The sequence below is a fragment of the Megachile rotundata genome, chromosome 5 (genome assembly GCF_050947335.1).
Source record: "Megachile rotundata isolate GNS110a chromosome 5, iyMegRotu1, whole genome shotgun sequence".
NCBI lineage: Eukaryota > Metazoa > Arthropoda > Insecta > Hymenoptera > Megachilidae > Megachile > Megachile rotundata.
The window spans coordinates 8,397,016-8,419,256 of record NC_134987.1 but is presented as its reverse complement, the minus strand read 5'-3'; the positions used below and the strand labels follow the sequence as shown (position 1 = coordinate 8,419,256).

Sequence of the window (22,241 nt, the reverse complement as noted above, 5' to 3'; positions counted from 1 at the left end):
ATTTACTGGTTATTTTTTGCATTTAGTTAACGTGTTTTAAATTTTCCGCTTTTAACATCGAGAGAATGTATCGAAATTTTTTGTTCAAATGCCATTTATGTTTTCGTATCGAACTGGAAGTCGATATCTCGAAAGATATTTAGTACTTTGCCGTATTGATAATTTCCATTTTAGGAAATCGTATTGTTACCTATTTAGTATGCTTTACAAGAAACCATCAAACAATTTTGTTACACGCAAGAAGGTTAAAGCATTCATCTTTTTTGAAGTTACATGTTTTCTTGGATCATATGCACTATGGTCCTCTATGTGTAAATCCCAAGGTAAGTGATATATTACTTGCTATAATTCTTTTATATTTGAGGTTATATTCGCTGACAATTTTGGTACCATAATTTATAAACCTTTACAATGTTTCACATTGTTAACAATTAATATCTTACAAAGTATATAAAAAAACATTTGCAGAAAACATATGAAAATCATAGTAAATGTCACAATTTAGATTTGTTATAATTTGATAAAATTACGTTCATGTCACAATTTATATTATAATATATAATTAATAATGTTTCTGTAAACTCGTCTAAATCAATTTTAATACAGGCATCAATGAACATTAGATTGCAGATATTATATGTATCAATACTGTCCACCAATATTAAATGGTTTTTACTATCTTTATGAAAGAGTGTCTGAAGACAATAATTTAAAATTGTTGGATCATTCGACGTGGACAAATAAACAAAATGCATCTTAAATTGTATGGAATTAAAACTTCCTACATCCTTAATAGGTAGTGGTAGCTTAAAATATATTTTTCAAATTGATGCTTTAAAGAAAAAGGTATGTATATAATTTCTTTTTTCTTACACATTAAATCTAATATATATGTATAATATATTTCTTTATAATTTTTATTGTATATTTTATTATACCTTGAAATTTACATTAGTAAGCATAAAGTATATTGAGGTTATTTCTTTAAACTACAATGTAAACTTAATATATTGTTTTTAATATTTAATAATTTGTGCTTGCATTATTATATTGTTAACATTTATTATATTGTCTTATTATTTATTAAATTTATATGTATAAAAACTATCATTATATTAGTACAAGATAATAGTTTATATTTTTTATGCTTTCTAGTTGTTGCCTAAAAAGTCAGCAAGTGCAAAATTCTTAGATATATCAAAACAAAATATTTTTTAAAATAAATTTATGTTATCAACAAATCATAAATATTTAAAGCTGAATGATATACAGTACATAATCCTTCGCAGAAAATAATATTCATATAGCAATATGGAATCACCTACTTTAATAGAAGGTAGTTTACCAGACCGTATTACTAAAAGGGATCGTGAAAGAAAAAATATCATTGAAAGACGAAGAGAGGAACGGCAATCGTTAGCTGTTGAATCTGAACAAAGCAGTTATTTTAAGGACACTTTTTACTCATCATGCAAAAAGATTAAGGAAATGCTAGATGATGCACCTAGTGCACCTACATCAGCTCTTCCTGGAATCTTTGACAAAATAAATAAGGAAATTTTAATGTTAAAAAATTACTTGTCACAATCAAAAATGTTTTTAAAAGTTTATGACATTAGAAGAGCACAAGAAAATTTACAAGTACTAGAAAATGAAGCTTCTGATCTAGAATTGAAATTATTACCTAAGAAGAAATTTGGTTTTAAAAACCGAAGAGTTGTGAAGAAAACCTCAGAAAAAGCACATGATGTGACGGATGGTTTAAAAGATTTGAAAATATCAGAAGGAATTGTAAATGGGTCTGCCAAACAAAATCACAAGTTGTCAAGCAAATATGGAGATAGTGCCTGTATGCTACTGGGAAAAGTCGATGAACAATTAATTTTAGATGCTGAAAATGTGAATAAGAATGATGTTCTGCTTTCTGATTTAACTCGATGTACAGTACGAATTTATGGTACACCTAGTACTTTGCACATGGTAAACTTAAAACAGTGTACCGTGTTAGTTGGACCAGTAACCTCATCTGTATTTGCCCATGACTGCAATGAATGTGTATTTGCTTTTGCATGTCAACAACTTCGATTACATTCTTCAACAGATTGTACTATTTATTTACATGTTACAAGTAGATCAATCATAGAAGATTGTACAAACATACGCTTTGCACCTTACAATTGGTCTTATGAAGATCAAGCAAATCACTTCAACTTAGCAGGTCTGGATCCAAAAATAAATAATTGGAATTGTATCGACGACTTTAATTGGTTATCTAATGAAAAACATTCACCAAATTGGAGCATACTAGATCCTGAATTACGTGTTAAAAGTTGGGAGTAATAGATATGAATAAAATAAATTATGAAATTAAAAATTCAGTTTCCAAAACATCATTTTTTCAATGTTCAATACTTTTGTTAAATTCTTTATGTGCATATTCCGCTTTTTCATAAAAATTGTACTATACAAGCGTTTTGTATACCTACAAAATGTTTAATAAACTTGCTGTTTGTGAATCATATATGTTTAACCTTTTTTACACATTATACAGAAAGCAAATAAAACCTTAAAAATTGATTCGTATTTATTATTAAATGTAATGTGAGTGAAACAAATTTGTTACATAATTTCGACAGCGTATCGAATTTAAACTCGCGAATCGTAGTTCGGTAAAATGCCATCAGATGGGTGAATCGTTCATTATAAAGGAGGGTTGCAGATTGTAGGGGTGTATTGGAAGGTGCATTTTCTTTTGTACCTTATAGAAGATTGTAACGATCAAAAATGTCAAAACTCCAGGGTTTAGTTAATGTGACTAAAAGTACGTATTCAATATTTTAAGCTAATCATTATTCTCGTAATTTAAATTTTATATTGATTGTAATTTTGCTATAAATTGATGGTTATATAACATCAGTAGTGTTATTGCACGAATGAAAATTTATTATATGTTTTATTTATTAAATTAAAATCATAACTTATTTGCTCATACTATTGATTTTAGATAAATAGCATTATGTGTAATTTATAAGAAATGTTTTCTTTAATATAATTTGAAGGTTAAGAAAGGCATAATTAATTTTACTTAACCAAGTACTTTATGCTACAAATTTACATAACCTATATTGACTATTAATTATAATTTTATGTGTATTACAGCTGCTATAACTACAGCAAGACCTGCCCTTAAAAAATTCGCATATTATGCAAAAGTAGAATTGGTTCCACCAAAGATATCTGACATTCCTGCCATTCGACATGATATTCAAAGGCTTGTATCTGCAGCAAAAAATAAACGGTTTCTTGAGCTTCCAGTACGTGAAGTTTGGCTAAATACTTTGGTTACACTCGAGGTATTATGTTGGTTCTTTATTGGAGAATGTATTGGCAAGCGCCACATCATAGGTTACAAAGTTTAAAAAAACATCAATATTAATATAGGCAGAATCTGTGTATAAGTAATAGTCATTCTAATAAATAAATATACATATACATCTGGAAAAATAAACTTTACAAATGAATATTACCATTTAATTACACCATTGTTTATTTTATTTTTCATAATTAAAATAAAACCATTGTATATAAAATATCAATTAGCACTATTCATTATAACACTAGAATTATATGAATATAAAAACTGAATTATATTAACACATGTTGTTTTGAATATTGCCATATACATATTGCTCCACTAACATGAACATTTAATGAGCGAATTATACCAGCTTGGGGTATTTCTATACAGGTGTCAAATAAAGGTATCAAATTAGCAGGAATTCCATCCTTTTCATTTCTGGAAAAGTATTATTCTTACTGAAAAATTCATTTGACTTTCTTTTTTATTACTTACCCTAATACAAGGATTGTTTTCTTCTTGAATTTCATGTTTAATAAATTTGTACTGTTAACTGTTTGTTCTAAACCAACTAATGACCACCCCATTTTTTTTCTATCCAATAAGAACTTACACAATTGATGTGGTTTTACCTACAATATTTATAGTTTTATTATGACACACATTTCATATTTTGTAATAAGTTACTCTGTATAAAATACCTCTGTAATAGTTATCCAGTTTTCAGCTGATACACTAAGATTCTGGAACTCCTTATCTGTAATTTGATTTAAATTAGCAATAACTAATTCTTTAACACTGAAAATTTCACAAGTACGAGCAAGTCCTCCTAAATTTGGAGCACGGTTAACAAGACAGGCTACAACTATAAGACCTTCATCATCCAATAACGATCTTTTATGGGAAACAGATTCTCTAATAGTTGGAAAAATGTCATGTGATAAATTTGTAGACATTAAAGGATCTATTTTTTTCTGGATGTTATTTAGTTGTTTAGTATCCATTATAGAATTTTGTGCAGATAATTCTTTATCAGCTGTGTTTAAAAATTTGATATTATTTAATATCTTGGCAATATAGCTATTGTTACTATTAATGTAGCTTGTAGGGTACCTGAAGACTTAATCAAGTAAGATGATGTTTTAGTATCTGATAATAATGTATTCAGATTATAAAGTCGAAGAGGATGATTAATAGTTTCTTTAAAATGTAGATTTTGAAATAAATCCGGAGTAATCCATTCAGTTGAATCCATGTCAGTCAACCGAGGGAGTTCAAAATAAATTGTCTATAAATACCAATAAATTATTATTTAAAAATTGTGTTTATGTTTTAATAGCTTCATGTAACACTTTTTATATTACCTGTAGGCTAAAGTCATGGATAGCATGAAAAATTGAAAGATAAAAATCATCTTGAATTCTGTTTGAGTTTTTCATTAAATTTCCACCTTTTAAACTTGTTATTGTAGCATCATATAACCCTTTATATTGCGATGTAATATCATTACAATCAAATTGCTCTAACATTTCATACAATTTTACAAAAATGGTCTATATTAAACATAAAATACATGTATATACAGTATGATAATAAACTATTATACATGGTTACTCAAATTACCTGATTATAAAGACGCATGCTATATTGTTGCCCTAAACAACAATGTGCAATATACCTTATTCCCGTTAAAATAAAATTACGTTGATAATCAGTAGGAAGAAGGTTTGAAACATGATAAAAAATACATGATATAGAACTAACACATCCTGGGCGTGTTGTAATACCCTGTGCAATTATTTTGTTACATAAATTTGACATATTTAATGTCCAAACAAATTTAAATGAAGCAAAATAATATTTATCTATATACCTCTTCAAAAAGTTTCCAGAGTTTTTGATGAATTTCTATATTTTCTGCAAAAATTTTTATTAATAACCACTCTTGCATTAGTTTAACACTATGCTGATTGCTTTCTAACAGCAATGAACTGCAGAGATATTCTTCTAATGTAATAGTGTCTAACTATAAAAAATTTATAAATATATCTTATCCAATCTTAATAATATTTTTAATTAGTTACACAATATTTTTTTACCTTATTTAGGACTGGTTGCAATATTAATAAAATTTGCATTATTCTGTGCTTTATCTTATGTATGTAAGAATGATTGAAATAACGTTTGTTTCTATATTTTTCTAATTTTTGCAAAACAACTGGAAGAAATGTGGATGCATACTCTGTATTTGCACTGATTATCTTGTATAATAATATAATTGAAAGTGCTCTGACATTAGTGTCATTATTATAATCTCTAATAGGAAAATTGGTGAATTAATATCTGTGTTAGGTATATTGATATTATACAAGAATACTCACATTACTGATATGTGTTGTGGATAGCAAGTGCTATAATTTTGTATAACATACAGGTATGCTTGATTTTCTATTTGCTTATTTTTTCCTAGTACCTGTCCATGAAGACAACATGATAATAATGATTCTTGTAAATTTTTTAAATAAAATATCTTTAATGACTTCATTTCATTTAATAACATTTGTTTCAATTTTGGCACATTATTACTTTCTTCAAGTAATTGATCAAGAAACTAAAAATGCATTGAATGATTAGTACGTTAAGAACATCTATTTTTATGATGGATTAAAATTTATTTCTTACATTATTTACGAAATGTGTAGCATCAGGTAATTCCAAAAAATTATTATTTATAATAACTCCAAGAAGATTGTTTATTGCTATAAAGTACAATTTATTCTTGCTACTTAATAATGTAGTTTTCCAACATGTAGTAAAAATAGATTCTAAATTTAATTTATCTTCTTTATCTTTTATAGCCCCTTTATTAATAATTGTTTTTAAAATTAATGCTATTTCTGGAATGATTTCATTTCCTCCTACTTCATAAAGATATGAAGTACTTCTGAACCAATCAATTTTTTGAGACCATAACTGTACTTCTACCTTTGTTAAAAATTGATGCATAAGTCTTGCAAGTAACAAGTAACAATCTGATATTACTTTTCCTTTAATATTTACTTGATCTTGATCACCATCAGAGATGCAAATATCAAAAATATTTAATATAGGTTCCATGTAAATTGATATCTGATTTTTGCATAAAATCTCTTGAGTATAATACAAAATCTGTAATGCATACATATAATGCATGCTTGTATATTGTTTTATATTTTGAAGAATAACTATACTCTCATTCTTAAATTTCTCTGCATAATTTAAAATTTCTTTTTCTGATAAAATTAAATTTCCATTGTTAAGAAATGAAGCAATTATAGCAAGACATTTATTGATTTCATCATATTTTAATTTATATGGCATACTTTTACTATTTTGAAGTAAAAATTGTAATGCATTATTAAAATGTAAAGTCAAAAGTTGTGTAACAGTTTCACTGGTTTTTATTGTGTTTAAATTTAACAAATGCGACATAAAGTCTATTATATAAAATATATATGTATGATTTGCATAGGGTCTAGTATTTATCCCATTAAGTATTGACAACCAGTTGTTCAGTATTCCTATCACAACACATGTTTTATGTTGTAATATGAAACCTGCATCATAAAACATGGCAACTATAACAGCAAACTTTGCAGGACTTAGATTCAAAACTATATCTTGTTTTGAAAATTTTTCACAAATACATTTTATAAAATCTATTGCATTTATTTTTACAAGAACTTTTTTTAACCAGCTTACTATATTTTTCCATGAAAATGAATCTCTTATAAGTGTTTCATCCAGAGAAAATTCTAATAATGTTTCTAATACAATTTTCACATTATTTATTTTTTCTATAGGAAGACAAATTGTTTGTATAAGTTCAATTTGAGATGCAGTTCTTATTATGTGAGAATGCATGTTTAAATTTTTTTGTATCAAAGATTTAATTAAAATTAATTCATCATCTTCCCACTGATTCATTTTACTGATATTACTTAGAACTGTTCTCAAAATTTTTATTACATAGAATATTGGTATAGGAGCCCATGTTTCTTTGTTCATCATTTCCAATAGATTTTTAATGAACTCAGTTTCTTTCTTTGCTGCATGTGTAAACAATACTATAATACTATCTAATATTTCTGGTTCTTTTTTATAAGACTGACATTCATATAGAAATGTATTGTTTAAAACATGTACAAATAATTTCAAGAACTCAGCATCATTTATAGAAGTACATAACTTGCAAATGTACAATACTCCCTGTTTTACTATGTTGTTATTTTCATGTTGCAATATTCTTTCAAAAATCAATTGCAACCAAACAATATTAAAACAATCATTACACAAAGTATGTTCTTCATTACCTTTTATTAAGGTTGATAAATGTGTTAAAGCAGGTAATATTAAATGATGTTGCTTTTCCTCTAATGCATTTAATATCAAAAAGAAGTTTTGTTTGATATCTTTTATTAATATTTCTGTTTTAATTTTCTGACTGCATACAAAAGGAACAATTGCAGGTTTCTTTAAGTGTAATATACTTTCATCAGTAATACTCATGAAATCAGTTACATGTTTCATTATAAATAATCCTTGTTTTCGAAACTGTTGTACAGGTGACTTTAAGCTCTTTATAATTAATAACCATAATTGCTCCATACAACATAATTCCCAATGTGTATGAATGATATCATTCCTCAGATTAAGTGAAAAACATATATTAATTATTATACTCAATGCACTAAGCAAATCCTTAAAATCATCCAATTTATTTAAAACAAAATTCCATATAATTGGTAAAACATTCTCAGAACCATAAGTGCTTATTAACTTTGGAAGAATTGAAGCAAATAATTGCCATTCTTTGTTTTCCTTAATTTCTAGCCATAATGTTATATCTTTTAAGTACAATGAATTGAAATGTTTTAATACATTCATTTCCAGATTATCATATAAAAACTGTCTTAATTGCAATGATTCCAGAAAACATTCCAAAACTTTTATATAAAAAACTTTACTTTCATTATTTGTTAAAATATCAACATTTGACTTTTGAAAACTCGTCAAATGTTCTTCGGTACATTGTAAATTACAGTAAAGTATTAACTGCAAAATTATGATATCATATAATATTGGATGTACAGCAAATTGTTGAGAATGTTTTTCTAAAAATAAAATGTTTTGTATATTTTTTAAACATAAATCATTTAGAGTTGGTCTAGTATGTCTCTCCTTAGAATTAAATATAAGTTGATATTCATAACATAACACCATTCGAAGTGTTTCCAATTTTTTGGTATCCACATTGCCTTTTATGATCTCATTATTATAATGTTTGACTAAACGATGTAATACTAAAAATGGGTCATCTTTAAATGAAATTTCTAATAATCCAAAAACTGAAAAATCCATTGTTGATGTACGCATGTAACGTTCATGTAAATCCATTCTGTCAAATCTTTTTATAAATCTATTCACTTTTGTATATAATTATTTGTTTACATATAAACATGCATATATGCTTAAAGCAATATTTAATGTTCATAAAAATGTTTTACTTGGAAATTTAAATATTTGTAATGTATACAAATCTTATATAAGTGTTACACTTAACTTGTTGATTACATATTTTTCTATACAGTAGCGAGACGAATATACTTAACCAATAAACGCGCACGTGGGTTTCCAAAATATATATAAATATACATATCCGAAATCAATTTATTTCATAACAAAAAATTAATAATATTTTTCGAATGAAATTATTTCGAGAATAAAAGGTTGGGCACATTCGAAACTAAAAACAAGTTCGACAGTGGAGACTTCAACATTCAGCAGTTTCAGGAAATGTATTTTCTGACAACAGGAAGCAACTTCCTGAAAATCATTAGCTTGGTCAAACAAGTGGTCAATAGCCGGCACATAAGTTTGACGAGAATGGCTAAAAGTAAATTCGAATATGTAAAAGAATTCGAACGTGACGACTGTTGTTTGCCAAATTGTTGGATTGTGGTTAGAATTGACGGAAGAAATTTTTCGAAATTCTGCGATGCACATCAATTCACTAAGCCGAATGATGTAGCTGCTTTGCAATTAATGAATCGCGCGGCTATTACGGTTATGGAAGATTTCAAAGAAATTATTTTAGGTTTTGGTCAAAGCGATGAATATTCGTTTGTCTTTCGTAAAGATACTCAGCTTCATAAAAGAAGGGGTATGTATATTATGAAAATAAGTTTTAAGTGATAGATGAGTAATACAAAAGAAAAATGTACTAATTGTTGCATCATAATATATTTACGTTTTATTGTTTTTATTAATGTTAATATAATATTTACAATATTGTTTCCATTATATTTCAGCCTCAAAATTAATGTCAAATGTAAATTCACTTTTTGCATCGTCATATGTTTATCATTGGCCTCGATTCTTCCAAGGCAAAGAATTATATTATCCACCATCCTTTGATGCTCGTGTTGTATTATACCCAACAGATAAAAATTTAAGAGATTACTTAGCATGGCGACAAACAGATGTTCATGTGAATAATTTATATAATACTTGTTTTTGGAATCTTGTATTAAAAGGGAAGCTGACTCCAAGTCAGGTAATTTTAAGCTATTTAATTTCTTTATATGCATAGGATGTCTTAAATTCATTATAAGTATAAAGAAAATGTTATGTGAACATAAGTGCACACATACATCATAAAAATTATAATAAAAATATTAATTTAATTTTTAGGCAGAAGAAAAACTTAGGGGTACATTAGCATCACATAAGAATGAATTACTATTTCAAGAATTTGGTATAAATTATAATAAAGAACCTCCCCTTTTCCGAAAGGGTACTACGCTTATAAGGAAATTAGTACCTGATGGAACAGGTAGATTAAAGCCAGCAGTAGTTCCCTTAGTAGATGATATTATCGCAGATCGTTTTTGGAAAGAAAATCCAGAAGTAATTGGATTAAAAAGTTTAGCAACTTATCAACCTCCAAATTTAGTTAATAATGCTACAAATCCAATGAGAGCAACTAAGCCACCATCACCAACAGCGAATATAAAACATATTAATAATACTCCACCATCATCTGTTCCTAATGTGAATTCTATGAACAAAGAAGTGCATCCTACAATGAGTCGGGAATCAGAAGGAGAAAAAATGCAGTGTGAAAGTGAACGAATTTGTAGAAGATAAGCAGTGATTTATTTTTTTCTTTTTTTACAATAAATTTGAAAAATATCCTAACGGAAAATAACGAAAGTTTATTTCCAATAATTTTAAGAGTACTCTAATGTTATTTTATTTAAAGTGGTAGTACTGTAGTATGTTAATTATTAATGAAAAAATTACGAATTTCAGAAATATTATAATATTTCTGGCTTTTTGTAAGTTTTTCACATAAAAATAGTCTGTATCGTATTATTTTTTTAGGAATTATATTTTTATATAATAAATTGCATATTTGTGTATGTTTGTATACTTTCTTGTATATGTATATATTCATGTATACATATTATGAAAGTATTTTAAAGAAATACACATATGATTAACAAATATTTTTCGTTAGGATTTCATATTTTCAAACTTATCCAATTTCAGTATGACGTTTTTTTGATAGCAAGAAATTGTATTGAATGATATTAAATTATTTATGAAATGAAAGGCTGCTGTAGAGTAAATATATTAAGATTTTTATAAGAAATTTTGTTCACAAATATGAATGGTACAGACTGTAAACACATTTCATATACTACAAAAAACATATCTTTGTAGGTAAAAGTATGAATTGTGTTAAATTGATTTGAAGTATCAAGCTTTATAAGTTACATGCGTGCGTTTGTATATTTAATAGTAATTGGTAAACTTCAATAGTATTATATGATTTATTAATTTTAATACTATTATACCATTTATTAATTTGAATATTAATATTTTGTTATCTGAGAACATGCAAAAATGTAAGTATTTTATAAACTGAAATATTTAAAATTTTGTATAAAGATACATATCTTTTTTATTTAGGTGGTCGTCAAATTCATTCCGTTTACTTTATTGGAATAATTGATGGTAACGAAAATTTTTGAAAGTGCAAAGTTTGATCTCTGGGTAAGAATATAGGGAAATAAAAAAAATTCATCAGTGTAACTTACTCATTTTAGTTGAAGTTTCAAACTTATGGAATGCATTATATATTATTTTATATTACAATAGAATCGATAATTACAACATCAGATAACATCAAACATAATATAGACCGATCTACAATAAAATACACTATTTACATCTATATGATATCAATTTTTGTTATGTATGACAGTAATACTAAATAGTAATTTTCGATATTATTTCTTCAATTTAGCTAAACACATAATTGGCCTTTTATTTTAATTATCAACTAAATATAATTATTTGTTTCTATTTGACAGCTTCCTCTTCTTCATTTATAGAATACTGTAGAATCATTAGTTACTCATAGTTGAAGAATAAAAATAAAGAGGAAAAATATTTTTGTGTGATATTTGTAGTTGAACATAAATAATTGATAGAACCTTCAGAAACATTTTAAAAAATTGGAATGTAATTATCTATTTTAGCACGATGCTTTTGCGCAACACATTCCGCTATCCATACGATATTACGACATTCTTGTTCTTTTAATTTAAGATAACTATAGAATACTCCAAAATGAAACTGTTGAAGGAAAGCATGAACGTTTAAGCGAACCTGTGATGAAAATATTAAAATCAGTAACATTTACAAAAATTATATCATGTTAATTTTTATAATACTATTAAATTTACCTCATGCTCAAAGAATTTATCTTCTAAAGTTTTGTCACCAGGATTATTACCTGCACCTTCAAACAAGGCACTGTATTCCTGAAAAAGTAATATAAACGTGTATGTAGAGACAGATTAAAAAAAATTTACTTATAAAAATAAGAAATCATATACATACAGCATAATATTCTGCTACAGCTTTGACCTGTTCGTAATCATCAGCTCTTGCCAATGCTGCTAACCCATCAGGATTTAATTTTCCACAACGTGGATATAATTTTGCTCTATCATCTTTACCTAGTTCAGTTCCAAACGAGTTTATAGTTATGATAATTGCTCGTCTATCTGCTTCAAACTGCAAAGTTAATTTATCTTTAAAATGTTACTTTACACATTATGTTATATACATAATGTATGTTGTTAATTTTATACCGCAAGTATTTCACACATGGTATCTGCAGTTGTTCCACCAATTTCTTTGCAGAATTTGTAGAATGCTTCCAAATAAGCTTTATATAATGTATTTCTGATTATTTCAATGTTCATCTCATCCAAATCTTGTTCGGAAATACAATCCACGAAGAATGGTGCTATGATAAATGTTTTTTAAACACTTAGTATGATAGAAACATAATATAAATTTTAACATGATAAACTATATATTATATTTTTGTGAGAAAAGTAACACAGTTTGAAGTATGTTTTTCTTATACCTAAGGGAGTGTCTACTAAGACAGCATTATAAAGTTCAGCAGGCGTAGCTGCTACATGAATGGCTTCCATTTGTTCAAAACTGCCAAGAGGATGACATTTTGGTATTAATTCTGAAATTGGCCTTTGATGCAAAGTTCCAGTAATCAATAAGATAATATTATCAATCATATAACTATAAGTGATAAAATCTAAAAATTGTGACAAAGGCTCAACAGAATGGTTACGCATATGTTGAAATTCCACAACAAGTTTTTCTCTTAATTTATCATCAATCACACTAACAGCTAGTGGCGATGGTTCATTAGCCAAGAAACTTCCATAATCTGTACCAGCCAAATGTAGTTTTAAATCTATACAGATATAAAAGAATACAAATATAAACTGATGTATATAGTAATTTAAATATTGAGCATACTACACAAAAATAATTGAAAATATACCTTCAAGAGTTTCACATTGTACAAGATTAAGGTAGTCACTTTGTTGAAGAATTCCACATTTAAATCCACGACAAAGTCCTTCTAAATATCCACCGTCAATATTGAACATACAACCCTTCATTTTAAAAGATCGTTTACTACAGTTTTATTACTACGCTACTCCCAACACAGATCCGTCAAAGTTAAAATCGGACTCGCCCTTTTTCGTGTCGATCATATGACCATACAGTGAGAAGTTAGCTAAAGACCATGAAAATTATATACTCCATTTACCATAAGAACATTCGTTTCACGCATCGTAGATAACTTCAAACAGTTCCATACTATATAAAATTCATAGCACTAAAATGTAAATACTGAAGACATTAATATTTATTAATATTTATTTGCAGCGTTTTTAAACGATGAATGATTTAATCATGTGTAATATTGAATTGTTATAATTCTATTGTTTTCTTTTTTCATAATGTTGGAAGGTAGACTGCAGTATATATTAAATCTTCATTATTGTAAATGATGTGAATATAATCTTTTTAAAACTAATGTAATTTCTTTACAGCATGTAATAATCGACGTTCAAAGTTTATAGTAAAAGTTCCATTGAGAGAAGCTATTGCAAATTTGAATGTTCCTGCAGTTGTAGCATTTGGCAATCCTTTACTGGATGCTTTTGTATTTTTAAAAAATAAGGATTTGCTGAAAAAACATAATCTTACAATAGATGGAGAAACAGAACTTACTACTGAAAAAATGCAGGAATTATTGGCAGACTTACAGCTAGAGTTAATAAGTATATTTGTTAATGGTTATGAAACATTTATATTGTACATGATTTATATAAACATATAAACGTATATTTTTTCATTTTGTTATTTTAAAGCAAGTGCAAAACAAAAGTTATATATTTTGTGTAAAAAGTGTACAATGTAAATGTCATTATACTGATCTTTATTTACAGATATTTTTAATTAACTTAATTTTTTATTTTATTATTATAAAATTTTAATGTCATTAATGATATATGAAATAGATCGGAACCGACAATTAGTGCAGGAGGGTCAGCACAAAACTCAATGCGAATTTTAGAATGGCTTTGCGATGAAACTTTTAAACATCGATATTGTATTTATTGTGGAGGTCTTGGAAATGATTCAAAGGGAACAACATTGAAAAATTTAGTTAGATCAGCAGGTGTGGATGCAAGGTTTGCAGTGTTTTAAGTCTTTTTTTATTTTCTGTATCATAGATCTTTGTAAATATATCTTTCTTTTAGATATGCAGTTCATTCATCTCTACCTACAGGACAATGTATAGCATTGATAAACGAATCATCTCGTAGTCTTGTTGCAAATATAGGTGCTGCTGGTGTATATAATGTTGATGATCTCAAGAGATGCAATTTGTCATTGGATACAATAAAAATAATTTATATTGAAGGATTTTTCATAACTCACAGTTTTCCTGTAGCAAAAGAACTTGTTACACAAGCACAACAAAGAAATATAATTGTTGCTTTTAACTTAAATGGAAGATATATATTCAAAGTACATAAATATTTTTTTAATTTAAATTAATATACTAGTACAGTTGTATGAAAATAATGTTAATGTTACTATGTTAATTTTTATAGGATCATCAGGTAGCAATTTGTGAAATGGTTGGACATGCAAACATTGTATTTGGAAATTCAAAAGAAATGGAAGCTTTAGCCCAAGCATTAAACATTGCTTATGACGATGTAGCTGATATACCATTTTTATTGAATAGTCTCAAAAAAATTGCAGTTAATGCTTACAGTATTTATAAAAACTGGTGGTCTCATGGTGGAGTATTTGTTATGACCCAAGGTGACTCTGCACCAGCGATTGCTGTTTGGGGGACGGGTTATTCGGTTCAAGTATGTTCATTTGTTTCATCATATTATACAGGTCAACAGTAAATGAAAGGGTTAACTGAGGATTATACTGTATTTTATTTAGGTGGAACCATTCAAGCCAAAAGTTCCTGTTGTAGATACTACAGGTGCTGGTGATTCTTTGGTAGCTGGTTTTTTAGCTGGTGTATTAGCTAACTGGGATCCAAAAGATTGTTTGGAATATGGTTGTAAAGTAGCATCTTTTATGGTAACAAGACTTGGAGTTATATTACCACCAAATGTACCACCAGATTTAATACAATAACGTAAATATTTTAATATTTATATATTGTTTGTTATTGTCTGGTACTTAATTGTTTTATGTGAAATTCTATGAGTACTTTATACTCAGAGTTCTATTAAACAAAAAATACTTGTTGTGATAATAGAAATGTAACATTCTGTATCTATGTTTATATGTGGTTGTAGGTGATTCTATGTCGATGTTATAGAGAAATTTTTAGTTTATTTGACACATGTTATATAGATATTTAATTTTGTGAAATCTATAAACAATTATGGTTTTTGTAATATAAATAATGTTGTGTATCTGTCTTATAAAATTTGTATATCAGTAAATGATACATGTAACATGGTGCTATGGAATTTGATGATACTTATAATTTTATTTCAGAAATTATTTTGATTTAGTATTAAATAAGTTTAATTTTAATATAAGAAAAATATGGATCAGTCAATTAATTCCAGTCTTAAAAAAATTATATTGTTATGTATGATTTATTTTCATATAAACTGTTTACTATCACTGTTTAATTGGTGGAAAAAAATGTTACATATATAACATTATTGGTATACAAAAAAAATGTACAAATGTATGCTTGAAAATAAAATTATTTTAAAAAAGTCATATTTTTAAGGTTATCTACAAATTTTCGTATATTTATGTACCAATGTTTTATTGTAATTATCTTATAAATGATTATTACGGTATTATATAAGTGCTAATGCAATGTATAGCATTATAATGGCTATGTCAATGTCACATTTCATGTTTGTAAATAAACTTTTAATAACATGAAATGCACTTCCAAGAAACTATACTCAATTCGCGCATCTTCACTAACTTCAGTCTACTCTCCACTTACTACCATCGTATTATTGTGTTTTCCATTTCGTCAGTCATATACACGGTGGACATTAATAATTATACGTGTTGTTATTCATTAAAAAATAATAAAACGATTTCTATTTGCTATTTGTAATTTTATGTTGTAAAATACAGTATACATTTATTAAAATATCTATGTATATAAATTTATGAACATCTAAAATATTCAGTACCAGCATCTCTTTTAGAGTCGACGAAGAAAACAGGGCAGATTATTTTTTTATGCTTATCAAAGTGGTTTAAAAATAAAAACTTTAACAATGTCTATGGTAAGAATTTAAATAATTTATATTTACATTTATTTTTGTTATTACACTAATTAAATAGGTGCTAAAAATATTATTTGACATATTTCCTAACCTTAGTATTTTATTAGAGTAATATAAATATACATATTTTAATAATAATGATGATATGATACATTAATGCACGATGAAGCAGGTTTTCAATAATCAACAATAAACAATAATCTATATTTCTTCATAATTAACTAAAGATTTCTCATAAGGACAAAACTTCTAAAGTAATTTTAATTTTAACTTTAGCGTCCAGATGATCATAGAAGAAAATGGAACAGGGAGGAGTACGAAAGAATAGCACTTCAGCGTCTCCAGGATGAAATTGCTGAAGAAGAGTTGGGTATTCCAAAACAACCAGCTGTAAAAAGAGAATTGCTCAAACAACGAGACTACAAAGTTGACCTTGAATCCAAACTAGGGAAAAGTGTTGTAATAAATAAAAATACACCATCTTCCCAAACTGGAGGGTAAGAATAAAACTTTGCAAATAAAATAATTTTAATAAGAAGATTATAATAATATATTCTGATTGCAGGTACTATTGTAATGTCTGTGACTGTGTTGTGAAAGATTCAATTAATTTCTTAGACCACATCAATGGAACAAAACGTAATCAATCTTAGAAATGGCACAAACTTTCTTAGTTATCTCATATAAATAATATAGTAATGACATTAAATTGTTATATTATTTCTAGATCAACGTAATTTGGGTATGTCAATGAAAATTGAGAGATCCACACTGGAACAAGTTAAAGCACGTTTTGCAATGAATAAAAAGAAGCTGGAAGAAAAAAAGAAAGATTATGATTTAGAACAAAGAGTAAAAGAATTAAAGGAAGAGGTTTGTGTTTGTTTTCTACACAAATTTTTTCTATAAATGTATACTATTTATCATTCAATATATTAACATAATTTTGTATTATTTATAGGAAGAAAAAATTAAAGAATATAGAAAAGAGAAGAGAAAAGACAAAAAAAGAAAAATTGAAGAAGTTAATGAAGACAATGGTGGGCCTTCTGATGAAATGGCAGCAATAATGGGTTTCTCAGGTTTTGGCTCTAAAAAAAAGTGACAGTGAAGCATTATCGGATTATTTCTGAAAAATGCCTTTTGGACTTTATTTTTAGAGAAGATTACAGTGTTAGGTGTTCATTTCTGGTGAAATGTTTGATTTAACAATTAACATTGAACATTACAAGATCGGGGATAAATAAGACTGATCTTAATAAAAACGTTGGTCTTTGATATAAATATTTAAGTTTACAACACGTTCAATAAATTTAATTTATGCCCATTTTCTTGTATGATCAATGTTTCAAGGATACAGATACTTTTTACATCTGTATGTTACATAGTGAGTAACGATTACTTTCTTAAATACCATGAAAGTATGTTGATTTAGCAAATAAAGTGAAATTTAATATTAAACAACAAAACTATTATGAAAGTTATGTGAAGTAGCATTGGCCTTATAAATCACTTATTGTCAATCTATTTTAGAATTATTGCAATGCTAACAATTAAGCTTTCTGAAATGTATCTATTTACAGTTTTTCTGGACCACTGATGCAACAAATATTATTTAAGCGATATCTCAAGCGATTTGTCAATAAAAGAAGTGTAAGATTTTATAAACAAACAATATCTGTGGTTTTATCTCTATGTCTATTATTTTGGTTGTGTCATTGAATTTTTGTATAGTAATTGCCGGCATAAAATCTGGCTTATTTTACTACAGTATCACCCTTCTTTGTTATAATGGAGATCTCGGACAATTCACAAATCCCAAATTTTGAAATTCCCAAACTTCAGTATTGTTAATAAATATTGTAAACCTTGAAATGGTGAAGGTTCAATTGTTCGGGACATCCAAAGATTCTTAATAACTTTTTAGATGTATGGAGTAATTTTGTCCTAATCCTTTATACAACTTTCTCTCTTGCACTTCTAGTCTCTTGTTCTTTATCTTGCCTCCGAGAAAAAGGAGGACGAAATCCAGAGGAGAGTTCTGCGGGACGTAGCTCACATACACGAGCGCGTCGTTTGCATGTATACGTGCACTCTCTCTTTCTTTCTTTCTGATGTTGAGGAGAGAATGTATCGAGGAAGATTGAAACTAAGCATGTATATGGTTTTCCTACCCAGAACTTAAGTTCTGGGAGTTAACTCGGTTCATCGTTGGCATCGCAGTCCAGTATAGCCGACACTCGTGGCCACGAAGAGTCCACGAGTGCCGCCATTTATCCGAAGATCAATCTTTCTGTATTGCTCCGAGAATTGGAGGTTTCGTTCTTGGAGGTCGTTTCACCGTGAATCAGTTTGCACGTGATTTCTGTTGAAGACTATACGGAATAGTGCACGTGCGCCGAGCGATGTGCTTCGATTTGACGTTTCTTTTTTAATACGTCGCGAAAAATGAATCTTCGATATTCGAAATTATAAAGAGTTTAAATGGAAAATGGAACGTTTTCTCGTCAAAATGTCAGAGATTAAGGTACCCTGACAGTATTTGTTGAAGTATAAACTTGACGTCGGTGAATTCGTATGTTTTCGGTAGTGATTAGTGAACTTGTTGTAATTTGAGGAAAGCAACGAGTTTAACGATGCCACGAAATCTTCAGCCTATTCAGGAATGTAATTCTGAAAAATCAAGTGAGTACAAAAATCTCTGGATTTGATGAAATTATTATAGGCATTTGCTTTATTTAATAATGGTAACTCTGAGAGACAGTAAGGACTTAAACTTGTACAGCGTGGATCGGGGCTGTAAAAATTTTTGTGGACCGAGATCCACTTTCGAAAACGATAACTTTTCGCATGGACGGTAAAAAATTCCGAAGCAAGAAAGTTCAAAAATTAAAAAGTTTCAAAACACCGTAATTTTCAACTATTTAACAAAATTATAAGTATCTAATGTCTCAAAAATTCTGAAGTCCAAAATTAACAAATTCTTGTATATTTTATGCGAATCTGCAAAATATTATGAAGAAAGAAAATGAAGCTTGATCGTGAAATACTAATATCGTTTCTCAATTTCCTTACATTGTACAAAGTGTATTACATGATTCGTTGCCGTGTGAAATGGCAATTGATTTCATGAGAATTTCTGCAAACGCGCAATTTGCTATCTGTCATATTTTCTCTGAATAAACATTGTCTTGGTAAGTAGTGTAATTCAACGGATCATGTGAATTTCTTTTCGCATGTTGCACACGTTCGGCAGAGCACGGTTTCTTGTTCTGAAACGACTCGGTACTTTCCCTTTTCTTTTCCACGGAAGTGAAAATGATCGGACTAGAGCGAATTCTGTCCATTATACGCCGTTTGCTCACCGCTCTTCTCTCGAAACTCTTGTTTTCAGAATTTCTGCTTACTCGTGCGCGATTGATCGCCTCCATTGAACAAATGAACCGAAACGATCGTTGCTGATCGTTCTACACATCCAATTTCTCGTTTATTTCGACATTAAACTCACATAACGGTTAATCTTTCTATTAAAAATTTTCGTATATTTATTAACATACAATACAGTAGTATCAAAGTTCTTTGGTTATAATAACACTGATGTGCTGGTGATTTCAATGCCAGAAACGCTACGTTGTACAGTATAAATCATCTAATATATTAGTGATATACTTTTTCATATACCATTGCATATTACAAAAATATATTTCATTATTTCTTTGATGTATATAATACTTTTATCAATGTTACATAATCTAATAATATGTAAGCTAGCATTTAATATGGTATAAGCATATCAAAATGGTTCCACCGATTTCTGTGTTAAAATGGAGACACCTACAATAGCACATAAATTTTACATTGAATCTTTCCATAAATCTCAAAGACGTGTGCTTCACCAGTTTACAATCCGAATCATTAATTCATCACAGGAACATCGAGAAAGTAAATGTCGAAAGTTATGGAGGAAAATTGTCATCGATGCTGTTCAACGTTTAATGTCAATCGATGTAAATGTTGTATACGTCCTGAAGAGGTTTCTGAAAGTCTTTCAGTGTCTAGTTTCCAGCAGCTGCATTCGCAACGTCTCTCGAACTTCGTACAACAGTGTCCCCGTTCGTGACAGGTTTCTCCTTCGATGTTTCCTTAATTAAAATGAAAAACAAGTTTGTTCTTCACCCCACGAGAATTCGCCACGTCGCAAGCTTTATAATTCATCGATCGCTGACCTATCCTCGGTATCGATTACGATCGTGACGGTTATGTTCCTGGTTAGTCCCATATTTCAATTTCACTCTCGTTGAATGATGTACTTCAAGAAATTCTGGTAACTTCTCGAACAAGTATTTCAAAGATTAAAATCATTAGCAACAGGTGTAAGATTTCTTGTCCTTCCAAAGAATTTGAAAGAGAAAGAGAGAAACTTCGACCCGAATCTCAGGGCTAAAAAAGCTTTTGTTATCAAATAGAAAACGAGAATAACTGTTACCGGCTTTAACAGAGCGAGTCTTTGCTCGCCGTCACGCTGCGATTTCAATAGTTGTAAGTACCATGCGATTAGATCTCTTAGTTACACGTGTTTAATTGAATTACATGCGCCCGCTTTTGAATCTAATTATAGAACAAACGACCAACGTTTCATAGACCGTGTTAGAAGGTCTTTATATTCAAATTTCCAAATTTCAAGTATGCTTGCAAATCTCCACCGTTTCATCTCTAAATGTTCCTAAACCACAAGTTAAATTCGTAACCATTTTAAATTCATATTTACTGTAACATCAAATGTTTCACAACGTTCGTCTCACGCTTTCTGTCCACTTTACGCAACATGTTTTATAACTCTAATCAAACATCAAGATTAGTCGCAGTTTCATTATCGATGCATCTTGAAGACCGTTTGACATACGCATACAGGAGTTGTTTCACCGTGGGTGACCAACTGTTGTCATCGGAAAATTGCGTACAGCGAAGGACCGTTAACTTTGGAGAACGGGCATCGTAAAGCGTGCTTCTCTCTCGCGTGAGAAGACCGCAATCTTGCGAGTGCAACTTCGAAGCCCTTTATTCTCAAGAAACAGCCTCGAGTGAAAAAGACGCGTCTCCAACAGGTGTTAGAGGTCGAAGCATTCTGCTCGATAATCGTTGTTGGCTCGCTACACCGATGTTACAACGGCAGATTCTTCCACGTTTAGCTTTAGGCGAGTTTGCTGGCCCGTAAATAGCTGGACGTACATAATATACCGCTAGAAAAATTGATAAACGTCAGTCTTTGTAGAAACTCACGTATCATCGCGAACTACCGGTTGCATAAGGTGTCCCACAAATCGATCGATTCAACGGAGACAATGCACAAAGCGCATTCAATTCATTATGACTCTCTTTGACATTTCACTGGAATTCTTAATAAAATTTTTACAAATTGTAGCACTAGTGGAATTTCCTTTAAAATATCAGTTTATTACATTCATCGTTAAAAATTATTAAATGATTATTGAACGTGGTCTTCACGTTATATCACAGATAGTTAGAAATGTAAGAAGCTTCTGTTGTAAGAAACAGAAAGCAATTCTGAAGGTATAATGAACAGGACGATTAAGGAGGCATTGCGTCAACGATCCGACGGAAAATCGTGTCCCAGATGATGG

The 22,241-nt window shown here is 28.8% G+C and overlaps 7 protein-coding genes across 10 annotated transcripts; 5 read left to right on the top strand and 2 right to left on the bottom strand.

Moving 5' to 3' along the window:
* The first annotated feature begins 129 nt into the window (after positions 1 to 129).
* On the top strand, positions 130 to 2,521 carry TBCC (Tubulin-binding cofactor C). 3 transcript variants are annotated; one of them, XM_003705780.3, is made up of 3 exons: positions 130 to 323; positions 624 to 846; positions 1,290 to 2,521. In XM_003705780.3, exon 3 carries the CDS (start codon positions 1,312 to 1,314, stop codon positions 2,338 to 2,340), a length of 1,029 nt encoding a protein of 342 aa, XP_003705828.1. In that variant the 5' UTR covers positions 130 to 323; positions 624 to 846; positions 1,290 to 1,311; the 3' UTR covers positions 2,341 to 2,521. The 3 variants fall into 3 exon arrangements, with proteins under 3 accessions (XP_003705828.1, XP_012146739.1, XP_012146740.1); XM_012291349.2 differs by having other exon boundaries at positions 1,156 to 2,521; XM_012291350.2 differs by having other exon boundaries at positions 607 to 846.
* A 141-nt stretch (positions 2,522 to 2,662) lies between these two features.
* LOC100882341 (ATP synthase, subunit G) lies at positions 2,663 to 3,534 on the top strand. The gene is made up of 2 exons (XM_003705781.3): positions 2,663 to 2,821; positions 3,160 to 3,534. The coding sequence occupies exons 1-2, from the start codon at positions 2,785 to 2,787 to the stop codon at positions 3,417 to 3,419; spliced, it is 297 nt and encodes a 98-aa protein (XP_003705829.2). The 5' UTR covers positions 2,663 to 2,784; the 3' UTR covers positions 3,420 to 3,534.
* Positions 3,530 to 8,794, bottom strand: LOC100877407 (tRNA (guanosine(18)-2'-O)-methyltransferase TARBP1). 2 transcript variants are annotated; one of them, XM_012291352.2, is made up of 10 exons: positions 6,041 to 8,794; positions 5,740 to 5,969; positions 5,458 to 5,674; positions 5,232 to 5,384; positions 4,982 to 5,146; positions 4,723 to 4,911; positions 4,472 to 4,646; positions 4,060 to 4,394; positions 3,854 to 3,990; positions 3,530 to 3,796 (listed from the first exon to the last, which is right to left on the bottom strand). In XM_012291352.2, the coding sequence occupies exons 1-10, from the start codon at positions 8,792 to 8,794 to the stop codon at positions 3,646 to 3,648; spliced, it is 4,506 nt and encodes a 1,501-aa protein (XP_012146742.2). In that variant the 3' UTR covers positions 3,530 to 3,645. The 2 variants fall into 2 exon arrangements, with proteins under 2 accessions (XP_012146742.2, XP_076387919.1); XM_076531804.1 differs by having other exon boundaries at positions 4,060 to 4,115.
* A 399-nt stretch (positions 8,795 to 9,193) lies between these two features.
* Positions 9,194 to 11,356, top strand: THG (tRNA-histidine guanylyltransferase). The gene is made up of 3 exons (XM_012291351.2): positions 9,194 to 9,560; positions 9,709 to 9,953; positions 10,091 to 11,356. Exons 1-3 carry the CDS (start codon positions 9,194 to 9,196, stop codon positions 10,544 to 10,546), a joined length of 1,068 nt encoding a protein of 355 aa, XP_012146741.1. The 3' UTR covers positions 10,547 to 11,356.
* A 132-nt stretch (positions 11,357 to 11,488) lies between these two features.
* VhaAC39-1 (V-type proton ATPase subunit VhaAC39-1) lies at positions 11,489 to 13,541 on the bottom strand. The gene is made up of 6 exons (XM_003705783.3): positions 13,287 to 13,541; positions 12,846 to 13,196; positions 12,565 to 12,722; positions 12,311 to 12,487; positions 12,154 to 12,231; positions 11,489 to 12,076 (listed from the first exon to the last, which is right to left on the bottom strand). Exons 1-6 carry the CDS (start codon positions 13,405 to 13,407, stop codon positions 11,915 to 11,917), a joined length of 1,047 nt encoding a protein of 348 aa, XP_003705831.1. The 5' UTR covers positions 13,408 to 13,541; the 3' UTR covers positions 11,489 to 11,914.
* Positions 13,542 to 13,599: 58 nt separating this feature from the next.
* Positions 13,600 to 16,069, top strand: LOC100882674 (Adenosine kinase 3). The gene is made up of 7 exons (XM_076531807.1): positions 13,600 to 13,762; positions 13,846 to 14,068; positions 14,317 to 14,490; positions 14,560 to 14,830; positions 14,917 to 15,183; positions 15,266 to 15,467; positions 15,836 to 16,069. Exons 1-6 carry the CDS (start codon positions 13,753 to 13,755, stop codon positions 15,464 to 15,466), a joined length of 1,146 nt encoding a protein of 381 aa, XP_076387922.1. The 5' UTR covers positions 13,600 to 13,752; the 3' UTR covers position 15,467; positions 15,836 to 16,069.
* A 155-nt stretch (positions 16,070 to 16,224) lies between these two features.
* On the top strand, positions 16,225 to 18,294 carry LOC100882783 (zinc finger matrin-type protein 2). The gene is made up of 5 exons (XM_003705785.3): positions 16,225 to 16,599; positions 16,876 to 17,096; positions 17,165 to 17,238; positions 17,327 to 17,472; positions 17,561 to 18,294. The coding sequence occupies exons 1-5, from the start codon at positions 16,591 to 16,593 to the stop codon at positions 17,702 to 17,704; spliced, it is 594 nt and encodes a 197-aa protein (XP_003705833.1). The 5' UTR covers positions 16,225 to 16,590; the 3' UTR covers positions 17,705 to 18,294.
* The last annotated feature ends 3,947 nt before the right edge of the window (positions 18,295 to 22,241 follow it).